Raw genomic sequence first — 26,256 nt, 5'->3', positions numbered from 1 at the left:
TTTAATCGATGGCGGGTCGTCGGAATTAAAAAAAAAAAAGAACATTCTAATTTTGATTGGCTTCTCACAGAATAAGGGTTGACGTAAATTATAGGATCTGCCAATCAGAGATCAACTTGAGAGCCCTGTAATCATTGATATCCGATAAGAAAAGGGGGAGAAATGATTCTTTTTCTACTTGATCAGTATTTCGACATGATTACCTGATAATATAATCACGATCAACAATCAATTCCCGCCGAACACTTGTGTCGTCAATGGAAATCAGATCCACACCCAATTTCCGAGTCACGGAAATCTAATTTTGATATCATGAGTCTAATAAATAAAGACAACGTGTTCATTATTTGTTGGATGGTGATCGCTGTAAAAGAGGCGCTTTGGCGCTTTTGGCTTCGAAAAAAAAGTTGCGTTTAATATCCCAATTCCCATATCGGAAAATACTCTACTTCACTTTTATATAAATTCTAGCATTATGGAAGTTTTTAACTAAGAAAATTGATCTACCACATGAATGTCTGAATGATATTGGTTTAAAATTGGCTGTAAAACGGTATTTTCTGTCTTGAGTTCTATTCATGTCCTGCAAATTCACCGACAACTTACCGATTGAAAATTCGCAATTCCCTGAAGAAAAATTAGAAAATTCACCAACCAAAATTCATTATCGGAAAATTGATAGAAAAATTCACCGATAAAAATTTATGATTCATAGATGGGAAATTCACGATTCATTGATGGGAAATTCACGATTCATTGATGGGAAATTCACGATTCATTGATGGGAAATTCACGATTCATTGATGGGAAATTCACGATTCATTGATGGGAAATTCACGATTCATTGATGGAAAATTTACCGATAGCATTTCCTAGATCGAATTTTTTTCAGATAACGATTCATAGATTCTCCATTCATTACCGATAGCAATTCATAAATGGGAAATTTGCCGATAACAATTCGTAGATGGAAAATTCACCGACAACAGCTCCTGGATGGAAAATTTGCATCAATTTCACTAAATTGTGAGGATTCAGGGAAACGAAAAATTTTGAAATTTTTCTCCCCCGACACCATAATTCATAGATGAAAAATTCACTGTTCATAGAGAAAAAATTCTCAATTGACTGATAAAAAATTCACCGAAAAAATTGATTGATAGAAAATTCACTGACAAAAATTCATAGCTGGGAAATACACCCCCCGCCCCAAGTCTCTAGTTTCGGCCCTGTCAAAGAGAATGGAGATAAAACATTGAAATTCTTCAGATATTCTCGATATTTTCAGGGATCGAATATAATAAAAAATGGTGTGTGTGCGCTTTTTTTTTTAAATAATTAGTGTTCCCAGTATACTCTATATGTTAAAAATGCTTTCACATGGAAAAAATATTATATCAAGATGCCATTTTACATAATTAAAGGAATAATTTTTTCAACAGAAATTTCTTTCATTCGAAAATAAACTTTCTTCTAACTTAAAGTGGTTTCCCAAAGGGGGCGACATTGCACCTTTGCGGGGCGATAGAATGAAGCATGAGGGTTACGAAAATTACGTGTACAGTAAAACCTCGATAAGTCGTCATTCAAGTTATGGAGAAATCATGACGGCTTAAGCGGACTGACAACTTTAGTGAAGTTCCAATGAAGTTTCAGTGTTTATAAATTCAAATTAAAAGAAAATGAACTTCGGCAGGGCCGTAGCCAGAAATGTCGTTCGGGGAGGATCACTTTCATTTCGGGGGGCAAAGTGATAGAACAATAGATTTGGCCATCTTTTTCCATTTTTCCGGTCATTTTCTCACATTTCGGGAGGACCAGACCCCCCAAGTCCCCTTCCTCGCTACGACCTTGTTCTTCGGTGTCACTTTGTTTCAACTGTTCCGTTTTGGTATATAATATTTTCATAATCACTTTCGGACATACAGCAATGTTGCAATCAAGTTTTTTCTTCAAAAGAATCCATAGAAATTATCTGTTTCTCTCCCTCTCTCAATCAAACTTTTCCATAGTGACGAGTAACCGAGGGCTTAATGTCATTGTTATCTATGGAAGCCTGACGAGACCGAACTAAACTGACGACTTAACCGGAGTTCTATTGTGTACAACATGAGATGCTGTTTGTTGGCTTAGTGGAACGGGAGGGGGAAGATTTAAAAAATTTCTGTGGCAAAATCTTTGAAGAGATCGTGGTACAACTGATAATCGGTTACTCGAATTTTAAAAGCCATATCAGAGGCAGTTCCAACCGTCGCATCGTCTAACCACTGTCGCATGTTATATAATTATATAAAGGACCTTATTAATATTAATACACAATTCAGATATCAATACATGATACTTAATCATAACAGAATCTTATCTCAAAAACTGTCCATGCCCGACCAGTTCCGGCAGCGCCATTGCGCGAAATCTTTCGCTTTTCGGACGAACTGGCGAGGAGAAACCCACGGGCTACTTTGACTACGTACGTGATCGACTTAGGCCATTTTCCTTTCCGGCCTGCCCAGCTATAGCTACTGGGTGTAGGCTATTACAGGGCGTTCATGTTAGCAGTAAAGAGAGTCTCCGGTTATGTATATACTCTAGGGAGGTAATCGAAACAAATTAACAGCGACAGGGTAATTAATTCGTGCACGTAATTAGACAGTTGAATGAAGGGGGTAAAAAAGAAGAGAGAGTAGAAATTAATAATTTACTGCCGCATCGGCCTAGGCTACGCGACGAAAATAAATTATGAAACAACAACAACAAAACAAAAAGCAATGAAAGTGAAAGAAAAAATAGAATTTAGGGCTATTAATTTTGATCTTGTTTAGCTTAGGCTTCAAAGAGTTGAAGGGGGTGGGGTAAAGAAAGAATTTACCAAAAAGAGCCCATGTTGTTTAGACCCTGAGGCCTTTTTTTTTTTAAACTCAGCTAACTAGCTGGGCTGTACCAATAGTGCAAATCACTTGAGCGTGCTATGCATGGGAAAAAAAATAAATAAGAAACAGCATTTACGCATGGGTTGAGATTTTCTCAGATAAATAAACAACGCGATTCTTGGATAAACAAGAGGTACATGAATGAAACTCTAAATCACGTGATTGAATTTTGTAGAAATTAGATACCACAAATCCGAGATGTCATAGAAATTAATTCGATTTCAATGCCAATCATTGATTTGTAAAAATTATGGGAAAGTGGCATTGAAATTCGATTACTAATAGGCTGTAATTGAGATCAATTCCATCTTATTCAAGTTCGATATATTTTTCGTTTTGAAATTCAAGGCCATCGTCAGTAAATTTCGATAATTATGCTTGAGTTTCAAAGTTTGATTTAATTTTAATTAATTTTTAAAATGTCATTATATTGGCAATGCCATTGGCAATTCTCAATGTCATTGACGACCTTTAATTTTAGACAAAAATAAATACTTTTTACAGCTTCGACGTAACACTTTTGATTTCTGGAACCATCTACATCCCGTGTACCCATAGGCGTACGCAGAATTTTTTCGGGGGGAGGGGAGGAGGGGTTTAGATTTCTTTTCCCTTCTGAGGGGAGGGTTTTTATGTTTCCCCCCCCCCCCCTGCAAAATAACACTATAATCTTGGCTCAATCCCCTTTGCGTACGCCTACTGTGCGTGTACCTACTGTTTTTCATGTACTTATAATTTTTTCTTTTAAAATTTGACGGTATTAAATTTAAGCAGATTATTTTCAAAAGCTTATTTTCCTTATATATCACGCCGCAGTGCGTAAAGTAACGAAGGTGGGGTGGTGTCTCCAGTGGTGTAGATGGTAGCATGATTGTATCCGATTTGCAAGAGGGCCTGGGTTCGAGTCCCGACGGAGCCAAGGTGACTATTCTTTTCGAGTTCATATCCGGGAAACATCGGTTTCCTTTTTATACAGGGTGGGCAAAAAGTCAGTAGAGACTTTAAAAATGCATAAAAACTAGAAAAATAACTGAAATAAAAAACGGTTTGCAGGGTTAGCGTCGCTTGGTCACAGGAATTTTTATAAGACAGGGAAAAAATATAACTCAAAAGGCAGCTGATAGGTGGCGCTGGTACCAGCTTTGAAATCCTGACTGTATCGATCCGCTCCATCCAATCTGTCGGAGCTGAATCCTCTCTGGCAGAAGATGCGATCCGTTGATAGATGCAGGGTTGTCTTAAGAGCATCATGGGCCCCTGGCCAAGTGATTTTTCTGAGGCCCTACCTGGCCAATTCTCGAAAAATTCAAATACTTCTCATTTTCCTGAAGCCCCTCTTCTCTTGAGGCCCTTGGGCCGCTCCCGGGTTGGCCCATGCGTTAAGACGGCACTGGATAGGTGCCATGCACTGAGCTATAAGTAAAGTGGAGTGAGGACTGCGCGAGCCGTCGTCCTACGCGACCGCATCACCCTCTTGGAGCGAACCGGGCAAAACATTTCCTGACCATGTTAATGCAATGGGGCAATTCCAAATACGAGACATGTACATTCCACTTTTTTTCACTTCTCGGCCAACAATTATGTATTCTTTATCTTCAAAAAAATGTATAAAAATGAATACTTACTTTCGTAAACGAAATACCCTTTCTTTTCCAAAACTTAAGAGGAACTATTTTTTTTATAAAATTACATGCTGAAATAGCAATGTTTTGCCCGTCTCGCTCCGTCACGCCCACTTTTGTATTCCTCCGAGTCGGCTCGCGAACGTCTGTGTTATTGAATAGGGAGTCTTCACTCCAGTTTACTTATAGCTCAGTGGTGTCATGTATACATCCGGACCTGCTGCACTCTGCCGTTGCTGGATTTGTGACTAGCCTGCAATGTGTTATTCCCTGTTTCAGTGTGGTGGTGGTCATATGGAATAGCATACTGCTGTAATAAACGATTTAGAGGCATTCTGTTCGTTATTTGCGTATCTTTTCTTCGGCTTGTGTACGTCAGCGCCGTCTATCGCCTGTTTTTTTTAAGTTTTTTCCCCTGTCTTAAAAAAACTCCCGTGACCTTCCTTCTGGCAGAACTAGGGTGACCATACGTCCCGTATTTCCCGGGACAGTCCCGGTATTTTCTGTTTTTTTGGCTGTCCCGACTTTTTAGCAAAAGTGTCCCGGTTTTTCCCGTATTTTGCACGAAGCCTACTTGAATTTTTATTCTTTATTAAAGTCAAAGATTGAAATTATTTTCAACTTATAAATTATATTATGATAACTACAACTATAAATGAGTATATGAATCTCCCACATTTGTCTTAATGATTTTTTTTTTTTTTTTTCGTGGAATTCATTTTAATCCACTGCAATTAGCAGTAATGCTGCATTTCCCGCAATTGTGATTTCTCCATTATTTCAACAATATTTGGCGACTTTGTTCGGTTTTGGCGTCATTTTTGGCGATAATTGGCGATGTCCCGTATTTGGAATCCCAATGTCCCGTATTTCTCTCGAGGAAATATGGTCAGCCTAGGCAGAACTTATCCCAAAGATTCATACATCGTTAAAAGGTGGATTTCGGGAAAAAAGTGTAAATGTTCCCTTTTAAAAATAAAAGCTCCTCAAATATTAAATTGCATTTTAATGCCATAAATTATTAAAATCCTTTCAATATCATATTTCATTCTTAACTATCAACATTGAATTCCATTTCAATGTCATCGATTTAAAAAAAAACATCGATATTAAATTTAAATCTTAATGTCATTGATTCTAAAAGATATCAGTGTTAAATTACATTTCGATGCCATGAATATTAAATCCATTTAATGTCATCAATTATAAATCCCGTGTTAATGCCATCGATCCTTTAAAGAACTACTAAGTATCAAATTTCATCTTAATGTCATCAATATTTTAGCATATATATATATCCCAATAACGTTAATTTTTGAACAAGCATCAAAACAAATTTAAACGACATTAATGTACCAAATCCGATTTCTCATGTCATTTGCACTGAATTCAACTCCAAATAATAAACAATGTTTCATTTAAATTGCCATCCACGTCAAATCCGATTTTTTAATATTGCAAATGTAAATTGCGATTTTCAATGCCATGAATATTTAATCAGATTTTTGATGTCATTACGTTTCAGTGCAATTAAATATTATTTGATCATTACCTCTTTTTAATGTCAATTCGATAAATATTAAATATTAAAACATATAAAATTCAATTTGAATGACACCAATTTTTATTGTCATCGATATTAATTCAATTGTGTCATGTTTTAAGTGTCATCGATGTTTAAATTCGATTTAAATGCCACGGATCTTTGATATCATTGATATAAAATTTCATTCAAACGTCATTGATTTTTAAGAAAATTTGAATTGACATTAGGGAAGTCAGGACTGATATATAACGTTCGGAAAATTCATATAGGGCTTTTTCCTCCCTTTTTTTTTAAATCAGCGTGTACTTTTTCACATTTTTTTCATGTAAAGCAGTGTTTCTCAAAGTGGGCATTAACGCCCCCCGGTGGCGCTAGGACAAAAAGTTTGGGAAACTACGATGTAAAGAAACAAAAGTGGCGATTATGTGTGTGTGTGTGCGCTAGCGTTGAACATTTTTTTCTTGTTTTCTCAGTTTGTCCAACAATAGTGTGCAGAGCATAATTCCCCTTACCACTGTTCAAATGCACATGGTTGATGGAAGGTTATGGCTCTGAATAGGAAGATTATTAGATAAGAACTGGGGAAAAAGTTCTCATAAGAGGTTACTTTTTTTCCGGTGCTGCCTTATTCAAATTCACCGCATTAAATCAATTTCAAAAAATGAATCTTCTGATATTGATGCTATAGACAATTGCACAAAACAAAGGAACAAACGGCGGTCTTTCTCATCCAATTCTGAATCTACTGATGCAAAATCGAGCCGCAAAAGAGTGACGTGGACACAAAACATAAACAACTTGACAGGTTTTTAGAAGTCAGCATCAAATATCATTTAAAAGCGGCTTTTTCAGATAAGGAAAATCGGATTTCCCAACTGTACTTCTTGGAATTCGATTCTTCACAGAACAGCCAATACGATGCTTTCATGACCTTTTAAATTTCGGGAAATGAAGTAGTAAAAGCGTTAGATTTTGCCGAGCACAGTTCGAGAGTCAAAATGTCTCAGAGCAAAGTTAAAAAAGAAAAGCTCTAAGTGTAGAGGATTAAATAAAAAATTCTTAAATTTGCAGATGATAACCACAGTCAACATCAGTTGTAACGTTTGCAGAAGCAATTAAAGGACCGGAAACTTTTCGATATTTTGTGGAAAGGCAAAAAAATGTGCAATGTGTGATACCATCCAGATTTTACGGAAGCTTGACTGTTATAGAAGAAAACTGTTATAGGTTATACATAGTTTGACTAGTTATAACAAATAATTGTTTCTTACGGTCCCGTTCAGAGCACACGAGCTTCAAGGAAAGATTGAGATATTCGTTGGCACTGTAGTCTAGTGGTCTAGGGCAGTGTTTCTTAACCTTTTTTTGCCCGTGGCCCCCTTTGAACCATATTTTTTTCTCGTGCTCCCCTGTTTTACCCAGACTTTTCAACTCTCATCTAGAAGCAAGACACTTTATACGTATTGAAATTATTTTTTGCAGTGAATTTATACTGAACAAAAATTTTGCAAAGAAAATTGGCCTCCAGACCACTAGCCTAGAATTTATTGATCTCCCCGCTAGTCCGAGTTCTATCAGGACCGTCTCAATATCATGCCCCCCCCCCTTCCTTAGGCAAAGTGATGCTATGGTAGTCCCATACTTTAGCTAGAGTGGGACTGACAGAGCTACAGCCCGGGGCCTAATATGGTTTTCATCATTTTTTTTTCATACAATAAATTTCATATAGGGAAGGGGGGTCTGAAAAATTTAGCCGGGGACTTGATGAAAAACCCCATCCTAGGGAACTTGTTGCAAAATGTAGGCAGTGAGGCCTGGGTGGGTCCATGCCCTAAAGAAGGCCCTGGTTTTATGGGTGGTTTTGTTGGATTCTCTCTCTCTCACTGTAAGTGTCAGTCACTAATATAAAATCTTTATTTCTTCACATCTTAATTTTTCTTCTCAGCTCTCCAAACCACCTGTCATGGCCCCTTTCTCCATTTTCTTCCGTGGGGGTCCTTGAAGTATCCCAGTACCACAAGGGGGCCATATGGCCCCCGGTTGAGAACCACTGGTCTAGGGCGTGGGTTCGATTCCCGCAGGGCCAGTTGAATTTTCTCCCTTTCCAAAATAATATCTTCGCATCAGTCAGCTGTTAAACACCTTCTAAAAAAGCTATGGTCGGTAAAATACAGTGTCTTATAATTCTTATGTATAAACATTTCCCACTTGTAACGTTTTTCAGTTGCGATTTTTGAAAAACGTTATAAGCGGGATCAACTGTATAAGGAGTCATCACTTCACCCCCTTCATCTTTTTCTTTTTTTCCCCCACGATTCAAATCAATACCTTTCCACATAATCTCACATTGCTTATTATATCACATTATCAATATATAGTTCATCTCTATTACTCTTTTTTCTTTTCCTTGTAATATCCAACAATGAGTGTTATATTGCATCTTGCAAGTTTTTAAATTTATATATTGCTATCATCATAGACCAATACAACCCACTTTAGTACCCAATCATTTCTGTCCATCTCTTATGTTGACTATTCAATCAACTCAACTCATTTTTAGCTATTAAATTATACTATTCAAAAAATATATCAAAAATGGGAATACATATACAGTCGAATACCGTTATAGTGAAAATCTCGTTTTAACGAACACTTTTCTATAATCCCCCAAATAAGTTTACATAGGAGCAATGCTGGGTAACCTGGAATTCCTGTATAACGAAATTTAGTTTTAACGAAGTGATTCCTCCGGTCTCTTGGCGTTCGTTATAACGGGATTCGACTGTATATGAACGCGGTTTGCGAAAAAGTTATTCTCCCCATGGCCATAATTAGGATGTTTGCCGGCCGGGGAAAACGTGATTCGGCCACTCCCACAACTTCAAAAATTCGATAATTTTATAACGGTGTTCTTTATTTCCACCTAAAATTGCCGCCCCAAAATTTTTCTGTCCGGGGCAGTTGCTTCCCTCGCCCTCTCTAGTTCTAGCCCCTGTTCTCACGAAAGGTGTTTTTTTTTTTTGGCACGGGGGGAAAAAATAGCTCAAACTTTTGCTGATAGAAGGCACAATACGGAAGCAAATCACTAGAAATGTGCAAATTAGAGTCCTGCAGAATGCAGGGTTTTAAGAACAGCAGTCCATTTCTGACTTTTCCTGTTACTGGCACTTACATAAGGTTTTTTCACCGGGATGTTGATATTGGTAGATAAAGCACTATTAGTGAAGCTGTTTTGCTCCAGCAACGAATATCAGGCTGAAACTTTTACGAACGTTTCGAATATAGAAGAGATTGAAGAAAGGTTCGGATCCAATCACTTATGCCGGACTTTCGTGCAGCGCACTCTATCGACAAAATTTTGTTGCATATAAAAATAAATGCCCGTTCGTGACAACGGGATTAACACTATAAATAGTAAAATATATTTTACACAACTTGAAAAAAACAACCAGTTAGCCTGTTGGTTACATTCCATAACCTATTGGTTACATTCCTCAAGTTTCAAAAAATAAATTTTATCAAAATTTTATAGTGTAATTCTCGCCTGAGAATAAATTTTTCGCAACCCGCATTCAAATATACGAATTCCTTCAATTTTTTATGAATTTTCAAAGTATTTACGAATGTATGGGGACACCCTGTACGTATCAGTTATGTTAAATTTCATTTCGAATACCATGTTGAATTTGATCATTCGATCACGTTTGTTTTCAAATCAAAATTAAAATGAAGTTTATTAACATTTCAGTGCTTTTAGAAATCGGATCTAAGGCCGATATTACAGTATAAAAGTTTTATAAAAATTCTTTGGCAAAACTTGAAAAATGAAACCAATAAACGCATCGGTTACAATCGAGCGAATGCTAGCTTATTGGTTGGTTTGTTTTTTTTTCAAGTTTTGTAACTTTTAAAGTGTAATCCCGGTATAATCGGTGATCAAAACTAAAAAAATAAACCATTTCGGAAGCAATTTTGCGAATAAATCAAAATTTTTCATGGTTCTCACTGGAACATTTACACAAATCAAGTCCCCATTTCGCTCAAAATGTCTTTGATTTCGAAAATTCAACTTGTTACGGCTATGAACTAAACATTACTTAAACATTTGGAAAATTACAGTAAAATCTCTCTTAACGGTCAGCCATTCAGATGCAATCTCACCTCTTTTACGGTGGTTACTAATAACTTCCCATTGAATAATAAAAGTACGCATTTCAAACCCCTGATTAACGGTCACCCTTTTTTTTTTCACTGGCGAAATTTTTTTTTCTCACCGGTATCCGTAAAAGAAGGGCTTCACTACATTTTTTATATAAGAACATTAAACATTTAAACTTCAAATCAATATAAAAATCCTATAATTAATATTCAAATTGATCTCTTTTTCCTTCGCAGATTCACCCGGAAGACTAAAACCTAGAAAAAATGGGCTAAGGCGATAAATTAAATTTAAATAAGGTCATGATAGGAGGCTTCGTTTATTATTTAAGCTGCACTCTCTGGGCCTAATGGAATTTATAACTTCGGCAATGGATATATGCAAATGAACAGCGATAAACATTGTTTTCTCTCTCTCTCTCTCAGTGATGAGATGTTGAAATATTTTTTCTCTCTCTTACTTTCAAATTATACATATTTTGTGTCCGCAATAATAGTAATAATAATTCAAAAACTAAGGAGGTGGAGAAAGTTATAAAAGAGAAAAAAAAAACAGAATAGCTTTTCGTGAACCGACCTCTGGTCATAAAATTTCTGCCCACAAACAACACAGCGAAAAATATGAATTATAATGACGACAAGGACGCGCGTAACATCTATAGGAGCGGTAGCCATTTAATGACGACTCGTACGCGGACTGAATTTCTATTTCACAGTGGTCATTTCTTTTTTTCTTTTTTGAATTTATCAATATTGTATTGTATTTGGTGAACTTTGCATGTACATTCGGTCCTCGGTATTCGCGGTCTTTTTCCCCCAGTTTTCAGTGCTAATTCTAGCACCAGAACAAGATATACAATGTACGTGTCTCAAATAAAAATTAAAAAAAAAAATATTCTAAGGCCGGTATTACACTATAAAAGTTTGATAAAATCCTTTTTATAAAACTTGAAAAATCTAACCAATAAGATTATTGGCTACATTCTAGAAAATGCAACCTGTGACCTTATTGGCTGCATTTTTCAAGTTTGATAAAAGTACTTTTATAAAACTTAAAAAATGCCACCAATAAGATTATTGGTTGAATTCTAAAAAATGCAACCGATGATATTATTTGTGGCATTTTTCAAGTTTTATAGAAAAGTATTTTTATAAAACTTTTGTAGTGTAATTCTGGCCTAAGGCCGGGATTACACTATAAAAGTTATTTTATAGAACTTAGGAAAAACTACCAATAATCGTATAAATTACATTCGCTCCAATGTAACCAATGTGCTTATTGGTGACATTTTTCAAGTTTTTTAAAAAACCTTTATCCAACTTTTATAGTGTAATCCCGGCCTAAAATCATCCTTTCCCCCCCCCCCCCTGCTTCTGGAAATGCTTCCGGAAAACTTGTTTAAATGTTCTTCTGGAAGTTGAGAACTTGAAAGGAAAAACTCTTTAGCAAACAATCTTTAGCTTAATTGTGGCGGTTCCATTACGTCATCGACGAATCTACAATCAGATATACCGAGAAAAAAATAACTTGGAATTCAATCAAGGCGTTGCTGTAGCTACACAAGTTACAGGGCAGCCCTCATCAGGCACGGGGCACGGTGCGAAAATAATTTCGTGGTGCCTTAGTCCCTTTTTTATATATTTTGTGGGAGAGAGATATCGGCATTCAAAGATTCATTCATTATCACAGAATATACAAGAATGCTGAAATATATCTGCTCGCAAACGAAAATTCAGAATAGAAAGAAATAATTGCGAAATCGATGGAAATTCAGAATTAATGACTGAAGGAAAAACCCAGAATTGATTAAAATTCAGAATTAATAAGAAAAATAATTCTAGAAAAGATGAAAAATCAAATCACAGCTGAAGCTCAGACAACTTTTTTACAGCAAATATAAAAAAGCTACATTAAAATATATGTTTGTATATTTTTCACTTCTATTACGTAAGTGCGTGGGCCCCCTTCCAAAACCGCGGGACCCGGTGCGACCGCCTCTATCGCATACTTCTAAGGACGGCTCTTACATCCTACTATATAGCCATGGATCTGATTCACAGTCAGAGGCTAGACCCATCAATCTAGACCGGTGTCTTAGGATACGCAAAAGCGTTCTGCGCATTTCATTATTATGCTATACTCACTCGCATACATTTTTTGGGGGGATCAGCAAGTCTCCTATACATTTCTACCTGTACGCAAGCCATACAGAAATGTCTAGAGATCAGCAAGTCATTTATGCATTTCTAGGGGTAAGCAAGCTTCTCACACATGCCTAGGACAGGGGTTTCCAAAGGAAAGTTTCTAGTGGAACCCTTGATTAGGGCCGTTTTAAGAGCATCATGGGCCCCCGGGCCAAGTGATTTTTTTGAGGCCCTACCTGGCAAATTTTTGAAAAATTCAACCATTTTCCCTCTTTTCTATTTTCCTTATTTTTCTTGAGGCCTCCGGGCCGTGCCCGGGTGGGCCCATGCGTTAAGACGGCACTGCCGTCTGACGCATGGTAAGTCGAGGCGGTTCAATGGAACCCTTGAGGATGATGAGGCTGTTCTGTATAACTAACTCAAATACACGATATGTAACGATTAACGAATGTATAACCCTACGGAAGGGGGGGGGGAATAACACGAAAATAAGCGGGGTGGGGGGGGGACTGCAATTCACGAAAACTTGGGGGTAAAAAATTCTAAAAAGATCAAAACAGGGAATAAATTCAATGAAGGACAAAGGGAGCAGAAATTCGGAAACTGGCAAAGGAGGGTAGAAATTCAGAAATGCACGTGGGAGAAGATTAAGAAAAGACCAAACGGGGTGCAAGAAATGCGAAATTCCGAGCAAAGGGGATCAGAAATTCTATAGAAATTGGGCAAAAAGGAGTGAAATTCAGCAAAAGGCGAACGACGGTAAAAATTCAGAAAAATACGGAGCGGGGGTGCATTGCATTTCGTGGGGGAGATAAGGAAAAGTGAAGGAGTGAAATTCAAAGGATAAGGGGTAGGTTGAAATTCAGGAGAAGCAAAAGGAGCAGAAATTTAGAAGGAAAAAAAAGGCAAAGGGAGAGCAGAAATTTAGAAAAGGGCAAAATATGTCAGAAATTCAGAAATATACGGGGGGGGGGGGGGGGAGTTAAGGCACAGGGTGCGCGAGATGCAAAATTCAGAGCAAAGAGGATTAGAAATTCTTTAAAAGGCGCCAGAATCAGGCAGAAATCCATAAAAACAGCAGAAGTTTCTGTTTGAAGGTAGAAAAGCCAAAGGGAGGGATCCAAATGCCAAAAATACAGTGAAACCTCGTTACAACGATATATGGGCTTACAACTCGATAAGACGATAAATCCCCCCCTATAACAATATTTATTTTTTTCCAAATCTTGTTTCGAATTGCCTATAGCAAGGGTGCTATAGAAACTTGTCGCGGTGCCACTTGACCCTTTAAGCGCAATTAGAAATCACTAAACCCCCTTTCAAAATGCAGTATCTTTTTTCAATGAAGAAGGCTTTCTTCCGATTTTCAGCAGGTGCGAATTAAGGTGTATAGGGGAAAAGTTTCCCATTGGAGAAATCATTTTTATAAAATATCTGCGCTTGTCAATGCTGGAATAAGAAGCTTTTTTATATGGAGGCGATATATCTCATCATTGCTGCTTGAATGGTTAATTAATCTGGAACATCACCGTGAGTCACTTATGTGATCTGTAAATGTGCCGCGAGTCACTCATGTGGTATGGAAGTGTGCCGCAATGAACTGCAAATATGATGTGGGTCACGTAATTGATCTGAAAATGTGCTGCAAGCGAGTCAGGTGTTCTGGAATCGTAATGCGTCATTTGAGTGATCTGGAGGCGTGCCGCCCGGGCAGCTTGAGTGGTCTGTTAATGTACCACGGGCCACTCAAGTGACGTGGAGCTGCATTGCGGATCAGTTTAATCTACGGACACGGGCGTGAAGAGGGAGAGGGAAAAAACTGCAGAAAAATTGACAACAGGGAATTGTACGGGACCGGTCACACACAACACGTGTTGAACAGTCCCCTGTTGACATGTAGGGTGCATGGATTCATGAGGTTGTCTCCATACCCGTACGCGTCCATCAGCTCGAAGCAATTGGAACCGAGACTCGTCAGACCAGGCAACGTGTTTCCAGTCCTCAACAGTCCAATGTCGGTGTTGTCGGGCCCAGGCGAAGCGTAAAGCTTTGTGTCGTGCAGTCATCAAGGGTACACGAGTGGGCCTTCGGCTCCGAAAGCCCATATCGATGATGTTTCGTTGAATGGTTCGAACGCTGACACTTGTTGATGGCCCAGCATTGAAATCTGTAGCAATTTGCGGAAGGGTTGCACGTCTGTCAAGTTTAATGATTCTCATCAGTCCCGTTCTTGCATGATCTTTTTCCGGCCGCAGCGATGTCGTAGATTTAATTTTTTACCGGATTCCCGATATTCACGGTACACTCGGGAAATGGTCGTACGTGAAAATCCAAATTTCATCGCTACCTCGGAGATGCTATGTCCCATCTCTCGTGCGCCGACTATAACACCACGTTCAAACTCACTTAAATGTCGATAACCTGCCATTGTAGCAGCAGTAACCGATCTAACAACTATGCCAGACACTTGTTGTGTTATATAGGCGTTGCCGATCACAGCGCCGTACTCTGATTGGTTCCATATCTCTTTATTTGCATACGCATGCCTGTACCAGTTTTTGTGGCTCTTCAGTGAAAATATAATAAATAATGCATAAAATATGAGAATTTTTTTTTCGAAAGTAGGATTTAATGAATTAATAGAGATGTTTGCAATACAGTATTTTTTCAAAATATCAACAGTTTTATTGTAACGTATTTCCCTGCATATAATCCGCGGTGGCGCATAATCCACATGCGAAATTTGAAGAAAGAAAAAAAAACCCACGTATTATAATCTGCGGCAGCGTATTATCCGCAGGATTTAAAAAAAAATAAATAAAAACTTACCTTGTGTTTCAATAATGAATCGATTGATACGCTAATTAATCGATCTCCCCGATAAAAAGTCTCGCCACAGAGAGCAACAGTCCTACAACGGTAAATCATTCAACCATAACACTTCACTCATAGTTAGTAAAACTGGGGGCAGATGACAGCACTACACATAACAAGCATTTACGAAACAATATCCTTATTCACTCATCAGTAGAGCCCGGATTATATGCATTAAAAAAGTGGCGAAATATGCTCTAAAAATATGCAAATATGCATCAAAACCCAAAATATGAACTAAAATATCCTGAAAAAAAGAAAAATTCAGAAATTTGTACCAAACATGAGAAAATACCCATAGAGAAAGCTGCTCAGTAACAAAATAATTTCGACGCTATTTCTAAAAAAAGCTGAACATTTATGACACATCTCTAGAAATAACGTTACATAAAAATACGGTATTAGAAGCATCTCTTTCAATTCCCTAAATCCCACCTCCGGAAAAAAAAATGATGTTATGAAAATATTATGAGCAATATTTACTTGAAACATTATTCAAAAAAAAGTGATTGAGCTTAAATGAACCTTTAAAAATATGCACTTATTCTGAAAATTCTTTGATTTTATGCATTTATATGCATTAATGCTAAAAAAAAGGCAAAACATGCAAATGTATATGCATTTGCATATAATCCGAGCCAGGGTATGAAAAAATTATGATTTTTTTTAAAATCAAAAAAAATAAAATCTGATTTTCTTGATTTAAATCGGATTAGCTTTATTAAAATTAACTGACTGCTTATTAATTTAAACAAGTTAAATTAATTAATTAAAACAAACCGAAGGATCCGATGCGAGGATCCGGGTTCGAACCCCACAGTGGTGGTCGGCTGAAGTTGGTTTTCTGTGGTTCCCAACTTCAAGGCGCAAATGCGAGCCGATCTCCCCGATAAAAAGTCTCGCCACAGAGAGCAACAGTCCTACAACGGTAAACCATTCAACCATAACACTTCACTCATAGTTAGTAAAACTGGGGGCAGATGACAGCACTACACATAACAAGCATTACACAGAAACAAACTTACGTCAGGTTGCACTACACGTACACGCACATTCCCGCATTTACCGATTCGTTGGGGGGTTCCGCGGGGGGGGGGGGGGGGGGGGGGTGCATGTGTGGTGTAGCAGTAGTAGGTAGGGGCTCGGGGATCCATGATGTTCTTAAATCAGCCACCTCGTTGGGCAATTTGCCTGTTGTGGCGTTGTATTTGTATTTGTATTTGTATTTGTATAAATTAATTTAATTAATCAGAAAAAATACGCCAACGCGTTGATGACCTCGAATCATAGGAATCGATATAGGGATATATAAGGATCGATATATTGGTGCCGGTGAAAGCCCGAATTTCGGATATTGACCGGGTCAATTGTTCTGGCCCGTTCGCGAAGGCGCAGCGTCTGCCTGTCGTAATGGTCATAAGGCGCTTATGACAGACGTAAGTCATCTAAAAATGTGCTGCTCAGTTTATTTTCACAAAATGAAGTTTCAGGTAGCGGGTCAAAACAGATCCGAGGGCCACAGGTTGAGCATGTGTGGCCAATGTGTCCAATGATAAACTCCTCTCGATACAACGGCATATCTTCTACTACGATAAATTCCTCCATAACGGTATTTTTTGAGAGATTTTGAATCCACTGCAACGATATTTTTCATATTTCGATCAAAAAAATCATCTTCAATGTATTTCTAAATTCCTCGCTAGTTTTTTTTTTTTTGCTCTTTCGGGGATACCTAATAACATCGATATTTTGCACTATCTACCCCTACGAAAGTGTTTATTGATGCTGGATATATGCCATGATGGGGTAAACAAAAGTGTAATGCGGTAAACTACTTCAAAGGGTGAATAAACTATGTAACTGAATTCAAATCGGTGAATGAAACCTATTTTAGAACTTTCCACAGTGAATAAACGCTAACAAATGCATTTATGGCAGTACTAACAACAACAATTCAGAAGAGCTGCCAAAAACAGCATAAATCTGACGGCACTTGATGATAACGATCGAGTACTCGGGATAACGATAACACCTCTTTGTTTTTTTCTTTGATCAGCAGAATATCGTTATATCGAGGGTTTTACGGAATTCTTTTCTCCGGAACCAAATCATACGTATCGATAAAACAACACCGAATATGGTAATCAAGCTGTAAGCTGTGTATTAGAACCGATTCACATAACCAAAAACAAAATCTTTGCCGTCCATGATTCAAAGAACCGATTTTGTTTTCACATAGTGTTTCACGCGATCTCGCAGATGTGTTATCAGATTAAAGAAATTATCAAGTACAATAATAGAAAAATTGATACGACCCGCGTCAATAAGATCATACTATACCTACTATTACATCATATTCTTGTTACATAGATACAATCTAAAATTCTGTTTGTTTAACACATTCGATCGATCTTAAACTTATGATGACCTGTTATCGTTATCAGAGATCATATTTTTACATGGGGGTTTTTTTTTCAATAAATGATTTCTGCGGCTCCTTGCGTGTTGGAGCTGTTATGACCCGTATTTGTATATCATATAGCAAAAAGCCGACCAATATATGAAAGAAAAACTAATAACCTATCAAATCAAATACGAAGATACCAATCGCATGTTCTTTGTGTTCGGTGAACAACATCTTAACATTCAGGAAAAAACAAAACATTGGTCACCGTCTTCCAACATGAATGATATTTTTAATGAAGAGAATCGGTGATAATCATCGAAAATCCGGGTAAAAATTCAAATATTTCTCGCTGTCCGATTCCCAGAAAACTTGATATATGTTCAGATATAAAATGCATTCGATTCAACATTTCTATGGGTTCAAGGATAGAAATGACACCCTTGTATGGAAGATTGTTCTTCTATGATATTCTTTTTTTTTTTTTTGCAAACCAGAACTAATAATCCATGTAAACACATTATTCTCTTTGCGTCACTTCGGACATTCATTGAAAAGTAAGCCTACCATGAGCGTGTCATTTCCACGTTCAATAAAAGACAAAATATTACCTTTTCTGGGCATTCAGAAAGTTCGTCCAACCTATAAATAAATGAATAAAATTTGTTTACAATTTTTTTTTTAAAAATCATTAAAAAAATTGCTGGAATTATTTAATTTAAACTAGCTTTATTCTTACGTACTTTAATATTGCTATGACATGGCAGTAAAGATCTTTTTTTTTTTGAATGTGTGTGGAGGACCCGGTTCCAAACAACTATGGGCCCCCACATCCTGGAGCAGGGCCCTAGTATGGGATCTTTTTCAGGCCCGTATAATGTTAATTTATAGCGTGAAAAGCAAAAAATTATAACCATCCCGCCCCAGGGCTAGAACCCTGTCAGCCCCGCCCCTGTGAGAGCCATGGCCGCAACTAAGGTGGAAGAGGTGGGTCTGGTGCCCCACGGTGCTGGACTCAGGGGTTTTAACCGTTTTCAGCATTGACCCAAAATCAGCGTCCCGACTCAAGAAACTGTATATTTTAAAATTAGTGAGACCAGTGACGCAACAAGTGCATTTATAACAGGATAGTAAGCGAAATTGTACGAACCCTTTCGCAGAGACCCACGCGAATCAAGTTTTTGTAGGGACCTATAGCTCACACAAGGATCCCTGGCTGTATAAGTGGATTTATACGAACCATCTCAAAAAGAAGTTGTGAATCAAGTTTTGGGTCATGACAATAGCTCAAGACTCCCTGGCTATAAGTAGATTCGTTCGACCGATCTCCGAAACCCCTGCGACTCAAGATTGGGTCGCGACCCATGATTTAAGAATCCCTGCTTCAACTTTACACGGGGTGCTGAAATGAGTGCTTGCTGACAAAGTATCTAGTTGCAACCTTGAACGGTCATACGCTCGATTAATAGGAAAATAAATAGGGAAAATGAAACGCGGGGTGAGTCACCCATGGCCCAGTTTGACTGTTGTCAGGGGTCGGTACCGGGCCGCGACCTGACGGTTGAGAAACACTGCAGTAAATTGCTTCATTCTGATTCGTTAAAATAAAATTCTCCATAAAATCAATTTGAATATTGTTATCAGGTGCACATGGAATAAATTTACAGTGGATCCCACTTATAACGTTTTTTAAAACAACCGTCATAAAAAACGTTGTAAGCGAGAAAACGATTCAAACGGGAAAGCTTAATGAGAATTATTTAGAGTTGGGACCACGAGAATAAGTCGTACTAAGCGGGGAAACGTTCTAAATGGGAAACGTTATAAGCGGGGTCGACTGTATTTCATACCTCAAGACAAAAAGAAAATTTCGAAATTTTTACATTGATTTTTCCCTTCAACTTTCCATCAAATAATAATAATTAGAAAAAATGTATATATTAATTATTTAATAAATATTCATGGTAAAAAAAAATTCATTATTTGCGCGAACATTAACACTGAACATCACCAATAACTTGCAAAGACAATACTCTCCTCTTTGAAATACAGTCGAATCCCGTTTTAACGAACACTTTTCTAATCCCCAGATAAGTTTACGTAGGAACAATGGAAAAACCTGGAATTTCTTTATAATAAAGTTATTTGTCCGGTCTCTTGGAGTTCGTTTTAACCAGATTCGACTGTAATATTTAATAATAAAATGATTATAGTATCTTAAAAAAAATATTCTCATATTTGTTGTAAAAACATTTTTTTTAACATATTAAATTTTCACCTAAAAAATGTATTTCACCTAAAGAACGCTATGTATTTTTCAAGAGACTTTGTTCAAGTTTTACCAAAAATATATTTTTCATGTTTTCCCAAATTCATGTTTATCACGTTTTACCAAAATATTTTTACCAAAAGTATTCTTTATGTATTACCAAAAATGTATTTTTCATGTTCCGTCAAAGATAATTTTTCATGTTCCGTCAAAGATAATTTTTCATGTTTTACCAAAAATATATATATTTTTTTTTTTACCAAAAATATTTTCCCCTTTTTACTTTTTAACGTTTTACCGAAAATATTTTTTCATGTTTCACCAGAAATATGTTAAATGTTTTTTTTACAAAAAGAAAAAAAATTTTCGTATATCCTATTTCTTTTGAAGAAAACGTAACCTGCAAATTATTTAATATATTTAAAAAATAATAATTTTTCCCGCCGTTTTCTAATAAAGATATTTTTCAAGGGAAATTTTGAGAAAAAAAATTCAATAAAACACAATTAAAATTTTGTTTTCAAAAAATTGCATTGTATATATGCAATTTTTTGAAAACAAATTTTTAATTGTTTTATTGAATTTTTTTTCCCAATTTCAACGTATATATACAGTCCAACCTCGTTAATGAATCACTCTTGGGAGAGCAAAAGTATGACTTGATAAGCGGAGTGACTCGTTAAACGGAGTAAGCCATAGCTGTGCCAGTTCCTGCCTGAGGATAATTGAGACTTCCAAAAAGTGATCCGGTAAGCGGAGTGACGTGTTAACCGGGTGACGCACTAACGAGGTTTGACTGCATACGTTATATATATATATACGTTGGTCGTGTGTTTGACCGGGCCCTTTTTCATTTTCACAAAAATGAATGAAAACGGGCTGCGGGCTCGCAAAGGTTGGGAACCACTGATATATACTTACTAACCGAAACGGCGACCCAGTCGCTGATATATACTGCATAGGCATATATAAAATTGATTTTCTGTTTGTCTGTGTGTGTGTGTGTGGGGGTGCGTATGTTCTTTATACAAATCTACAATTTTAAACCGATTTTGTCCCAAATTTTGTATATATACCAAAAGCAGGACTCGGATTGAACGATAGGCTACTTTAAAAGTTCGTCAGGCCTGGACAAATGCCCGGAATAGGCAAAAAACTGTGGGGCAACAATGGTTCCTGGTCCTTGACAATCACTTTCGGAATGTTCACTTTGGTTACCGTGGTTCCCTTGCAATGCGTTTCAGATGCTGTATATGTCTTCACAATGGTTTGCTACTTCTTTAATGATGTCAGTATTATGTATGATAGTTTATGCCTTTATAATAGTTTGTCACTTTTCCAATCCTCCTGGTGATTGAAGAAAACCCGGGCAGCTCCGGATATTATAGCTAGTACTGTATATATTTAATGTTCTAAAAGAAAAATATTTTTGGTAGAACTTCTCCAAAATATACCAAGTACCGTTTTCACAGCACCACGATAGCCGCAAAACCTTAAGAAACTGCACAAAAGAACCGTAAAAGAAAAGCCTGAACAGGAAGCGAGCCCACGCCCACTTTAACACAGGCGTTTTCCTTTAGGCTTTTATATTGTCTCTTCTTCTTCTCCTTTTCTTCTAATGAGGAGGCCCATCTTCTTCTTTTTACAAAAGAACAACCAACTCCCGAGCCTTTCCCTTTTAATTACCATGAAAATAAAAAAAAAAGGTGACAGGCCATTATTGCCTAAAAAGAAGAAGAGGGAGACCCCTATCAAATACCTATATATGTAAAAGCCTGAGCTGCAAATCACATCGCTCCACCCTATCCAGGGCCATTTGTTTAGTTGCAATGGCACATGGGAAGAAAAGAAAACGGCAGCAGTGGCCGTAAATGAGGCCCAATAAATCGTCCGCAAACAATGCTTCACTAAAAACTAGGCATTCATTTCACCCACTTTCCCTTTTCGAAGGGGGCTTTATTACTATTATGTAGTTCTTCTGTGGCCTAACATTTAGCCTACTTCCTTTCTGCCTATTCGATACCACACTTCCGAAGTGAAAGACGATCTTTAACGCCTAAATACTGCTCTGGAATGTGTCAATTCCAGCCTAAAAAGAAAAGAAAAGAATATGGTGGAATGTTGTTAACACAATTTCTATATATACCCTGATACATACATCTGTAGGGTACCCCATCTGTAGTATGCGTACCCCCTAGACCTAGAGGTACGTGAAGGATTGTTCAAGGGTACACGAAAATTAGCGATGGTAGAAAAATTGAAAAAATTAAGCATAAAATCTGTAGAACATTCATTATGGCACAATTTTCGAGGAGATACCTCTCCCGCAAGGGTGCGACTATGCCCCCCACCACATCCTGGAGTAGAGGCCCCCTAGGCTGGGATTTTTTGCGCCCCCAGACCAGATTCACAGGATCCTTTTATGATGAATTTATAACGTGAAAAAAACAAGAATTAAAATGAGAAAATTGTCTCTGGCCCCAGGGTTGGAGCCCTGTCAGCCTCACCCTTGTAGGGGCACCATGGGGTGAGCTCCAGCCCGTGTTCTTATCTTTTTTTTTCACACTACAAATTCGCGTGAAAAGTTTGGCCTGGAGGCTCACCAAAATCCCAGTCTAGAGGACCTGCTGCAGGACGAGGGGACAATGGGTACACGCACATCTCGAAGGCATATCTAGGAGCCCATCAAACCTATTTCTGTCGTAGGTTAAACGAGCCATCTACGTGATTCAATGGGTATGCATGCTCCGTTTGTACATATTTCTTAGGATACGCAAAAGCGTTCTGCGCATTTCATTATTATGCTATACTCACTCGCATACATTTTTTGGGAGATCAGCAAGTCTCCTATGCATTTCTACTTGTACGCAAGCCATACAGAAATGTCTAGAGATCAGCAAGTCGTTTATGCATTTCTAGGGGTAAGCAAGCTTCTCACACATGTCATGCTTCTCACTTACATGCGTTAAGTAAGTTGAGGCATGGTAAGTTGAGTCGGTTCAATGGAACGCTGGACGATGATGAGGCTGTTCTGTATAACTAACTAAAATACGTATTTGAAGATTTACCCAAAAAAAACAAAAAAAATTTTCCCTACTGCCGTCTCGAAAGCATCATAGCCCCAGGGCAAAATGAAAGAGGGCACCACCTCTAAAAAAAAGTATTTATTGTCATAAATCATTGTGCTAGATCTTATCGTGGAAGACCCTATGCAATAGGGCCCGTGCATAGCCCTCACAAAGTAGGGGGACTGACAAAGCTCCAGACCGGAGTCCCGAGATGATCCTTTCTCTCTCTCATTATTTTTTTTGTTCTTCACACTAAAAATTCATAATAGATGAGGTCTGACATGGGAGCACAGCCTACTGCAAGGTGGGGAGGCCATGAGTCCCCGTGCTGTACCCGGAGGGGATTCATGTGTTTAGATGACCCTGGGTGTCCCGTAAAGTACACGTAAATTCTGTAATCCAAGAATCGTCACTTCGAGTGAATAAAAAATTTCCAAAAAACGAATCAAGAGATTTGATTATAATCAAATTATAACCATAATCATAACCATCAATCAATAATAATTATAACCATCTCCTATCAAGAGAAGAAAAGAAAAGCTTCCTTACAAGAACTCTGGCATATTCTTCAATATGCGAATCATTGAATCATAGGGTGAGCATATGAGTTGTCGGTGAATATCTCCTGAGTACGAATTCAAGCGTGCATCCTCAATAGTTTATGTGAGCACAGTTATTTAGTCCTGGCAGGGCTCTAGCACGGGGACGTGAGACAGATCTCAATATTTTTTTTTTTTACACTATCATAGGTGCCAATTCTTCCAATTCACCCGAAAGGCTACCGATTTTCCAGCCTTATTAAAATCTTCCGGTCGGAAATCTAATTCTTCCGATTTTTCGTATCTTCATAGAAAAATCCTTGAAAAAGTCCTCAAATTCATCTTTGTTTGAATAGAAAATCCTTAAAGAAAATACTCTTCCAGTCCTTGCGATTTCAGGCTGACCCCAGTTTCTCAGGAAGAAAATATGGGGGGAATCAGGATTTTTCAAGTAAGAAAAATCGGTGCTTGTCTCCAAATATGATGATTACAGCGAGCAAAGTGGGTAATTACTGCTAAAAAAATCAGGACAGGGAAAAATTCGTCCCTGGAAAATGGGATTTGTATATGGTCACACGTTGCAATTTCAAAAAAAAGTCCCCCAGTTTTTCCCTCTTTATTTATTTGACGTTTTCTTTGTCTATTTTTTTCGTTTCTATATTCTGCGGAATGTGTCATCACGGAATAAACTGCAGATTTTTCAAGTCTGGGAATTGGCAAATATGCACTATAAATTCATTATAGAGGAAGCCCCAACAAATATCTCAATCCAGGGAGCCTGACTGTAGGTGGTGGCGGGGCACGGGTAAGCTCCAAGATTCTGCGGGAAAAGGCAAAAAACTTTATCCCTACATTAAAATATGTGTTCTCTAATTTTTTCCCCCCATTCTCTTACTTCACATGCACAGACCTGTTGTTCCTCTGCGCACAGAATTTTGATACCTCGATATCTGCGCAAAATGACGAAAATAAAATGCTACCATGTACAAATATAGAGAATTTTTCTCTGCTCAGCAAAAAAAAACTTTCAATCTTCACTCTTTCCTCAATGTTCTGATTTTTTTTTTAAACACTATCTCATAATAAAAAAAAAATTCAAAACAAAGAACAGCTTTGCGAGTATTAGTAACAAGAAAGGTCTTTTAAAGCTCTGAAGTTTCCGAGATTTTTAAGGGTTCCGTGGCCTTTGATCACGAGGAACCTCAAAAAGCTGTCACGGAACCCCAGGGCCGACACATTTCAATGACTATGCACACCTACGAAATTTCTAAGAGTGAGCCACGCATTTTAAGAGCTAATCACGTCTTGAACGCATAAGGGGGGGGGGGGATAAGCCTTCAATAAAATAATTTCAAAAACTAAGCACACACTTATTCATTTCAAGGGAACAACCGATCCTTTCCTATGTTGCTAAAAGGGGGAACGCAAACCTCCCACGCATTTCTTGAGATACGCATGCTTTTTCTGCGCATTTAACAGGTGCTGATTATTGATCATTTTTGTCGCGCACCAAGGTCATTTTGTGCACTCGACGGCTAATTTTAGACCAGGACCAACCATTTATTTGCCGATTGCTAACGGCAGGCTTGTTTTATACTCATCGAAAGGTTAATGCGCTAACCCCTCAATGGGGGACTCCGTGCTGTAACAATATTTTTCTGCGGTCATGTCGCTGTTGCACCCCTGTGTCAGGAAAGTTTTCTGACAAGGATGAACCGGGTATCGAACTCGCGACAATTCTAAACATCCTTTTGGTACTTTAGGCGAGTATCTTATCGAACTGGGCTACCGCGCCCGTTTTTTTTCAGGGGCTATTTCAAACTTTGAAGGTAGTAACCAAATAAAATCTTGAGGACTTCAATGCATTATTTGAAGGGGGCCGCAAATATATTTCGGTCCCGGGGCAAAGAACTTCTCAAAACGGCTCAATATAACATTTGGGAAAATTGTTATTATTCAGAAATATTTTAAATCATTTCAAAATTCATATAAAAATTTATTTGATTTATTTAATGAATTTATATTATTAAATAAATAGAGTTTTAAAATTTATTACAATAACTATAAAATTTTGAATACATAGATTTCTTAAATACAACACCATTAAAATAAATTAATTTTGGAAATAAATAACATCATCATTTTTTTTTTATTAATAAAATTATTTAACAATGAAATTTTAGAAAACTTACTATTACTTGCATTAAATGAAATACTCTGCTTGTGAATATTATGGCATTCAAAGTGAAAGGAGAATTTTGTTTTTCGATACTATAGGCCTTTATGCTTATAAATATAATTTATTAAATCCAGTAAAATATTCGGATATCAAAATTTAAATAAAAAAATAAAGCCCAACAGTGTAATGATGATAATATTTTGTTATCACAACTGTTTGTATTGCTGGTTTTCCGAAAAATTTGGCATCGTAGGCTAGATATTGAAAAAAATTCGAGATCAAGATCTATCACAACGATGCCGCTATGGATCGTAAACAATATTTCTCTCCAATATCGAGCTTGAAAAGAATTGTATACAGTACCATAAGGAAATAAGAGGACGGTAATAATGATAATAATAATGATTATTATTATCATCCAGGTGACAAAACGACTCTTCAAGTTGTTCTTATTGTAATGTATATATAGTAATTGATGTGTTTTGATGATTCGCGTGCCGAAAACATCTGATTACGTCGATCATT

At 37.4% G+C, this 26,256-nt stretch overlaps 1 protein-coding gene across 1 annotated transcript in view; it reads right to left on the bottom strand.

Annotated features, from left to right (window-relative positions):
- LOC149071175 (uncharacterized) overlaps positions 1–26,256 on the bottom strand; it is a 256,449-nt gene that overhangs the window by 203,993 nt on the left and 26,200 nt on the right. The window contains exon 3 of the mRNA XM_089248129.1: positions 18,288–18,318. Within this exon, the coding sequence (XP_089104255.1) occupies positions 18,288–18,318 (31 nt within the window). The remainder of the gene's footprint in view (positions 1–18,287; positions 18,319–26,256) is intronic.

The sequence above is a fragment of the Pholcus phalangioides genome, unplaced genomic scaffold, assembly GCF_987345545.1.
Source record: "Pholcus phalangioides strain wild (caught in Gottingen) unplaced genomic scaffold, Ppha-v1.0 ptg000019l_1, whole genome shotgun sequence".
In the NCBI taxonomy this organism is placed as follows: Eukaryota; Metazoa; Arthropoda; class Arachnida; order Araneae; family Pholcidae; genus Pholcus; species Pholcus phalangioides.
Note: the sequence above shows the minus strand (reverse complement) of the source record. Positions and strands in the feature narration are given on the sequence as shown.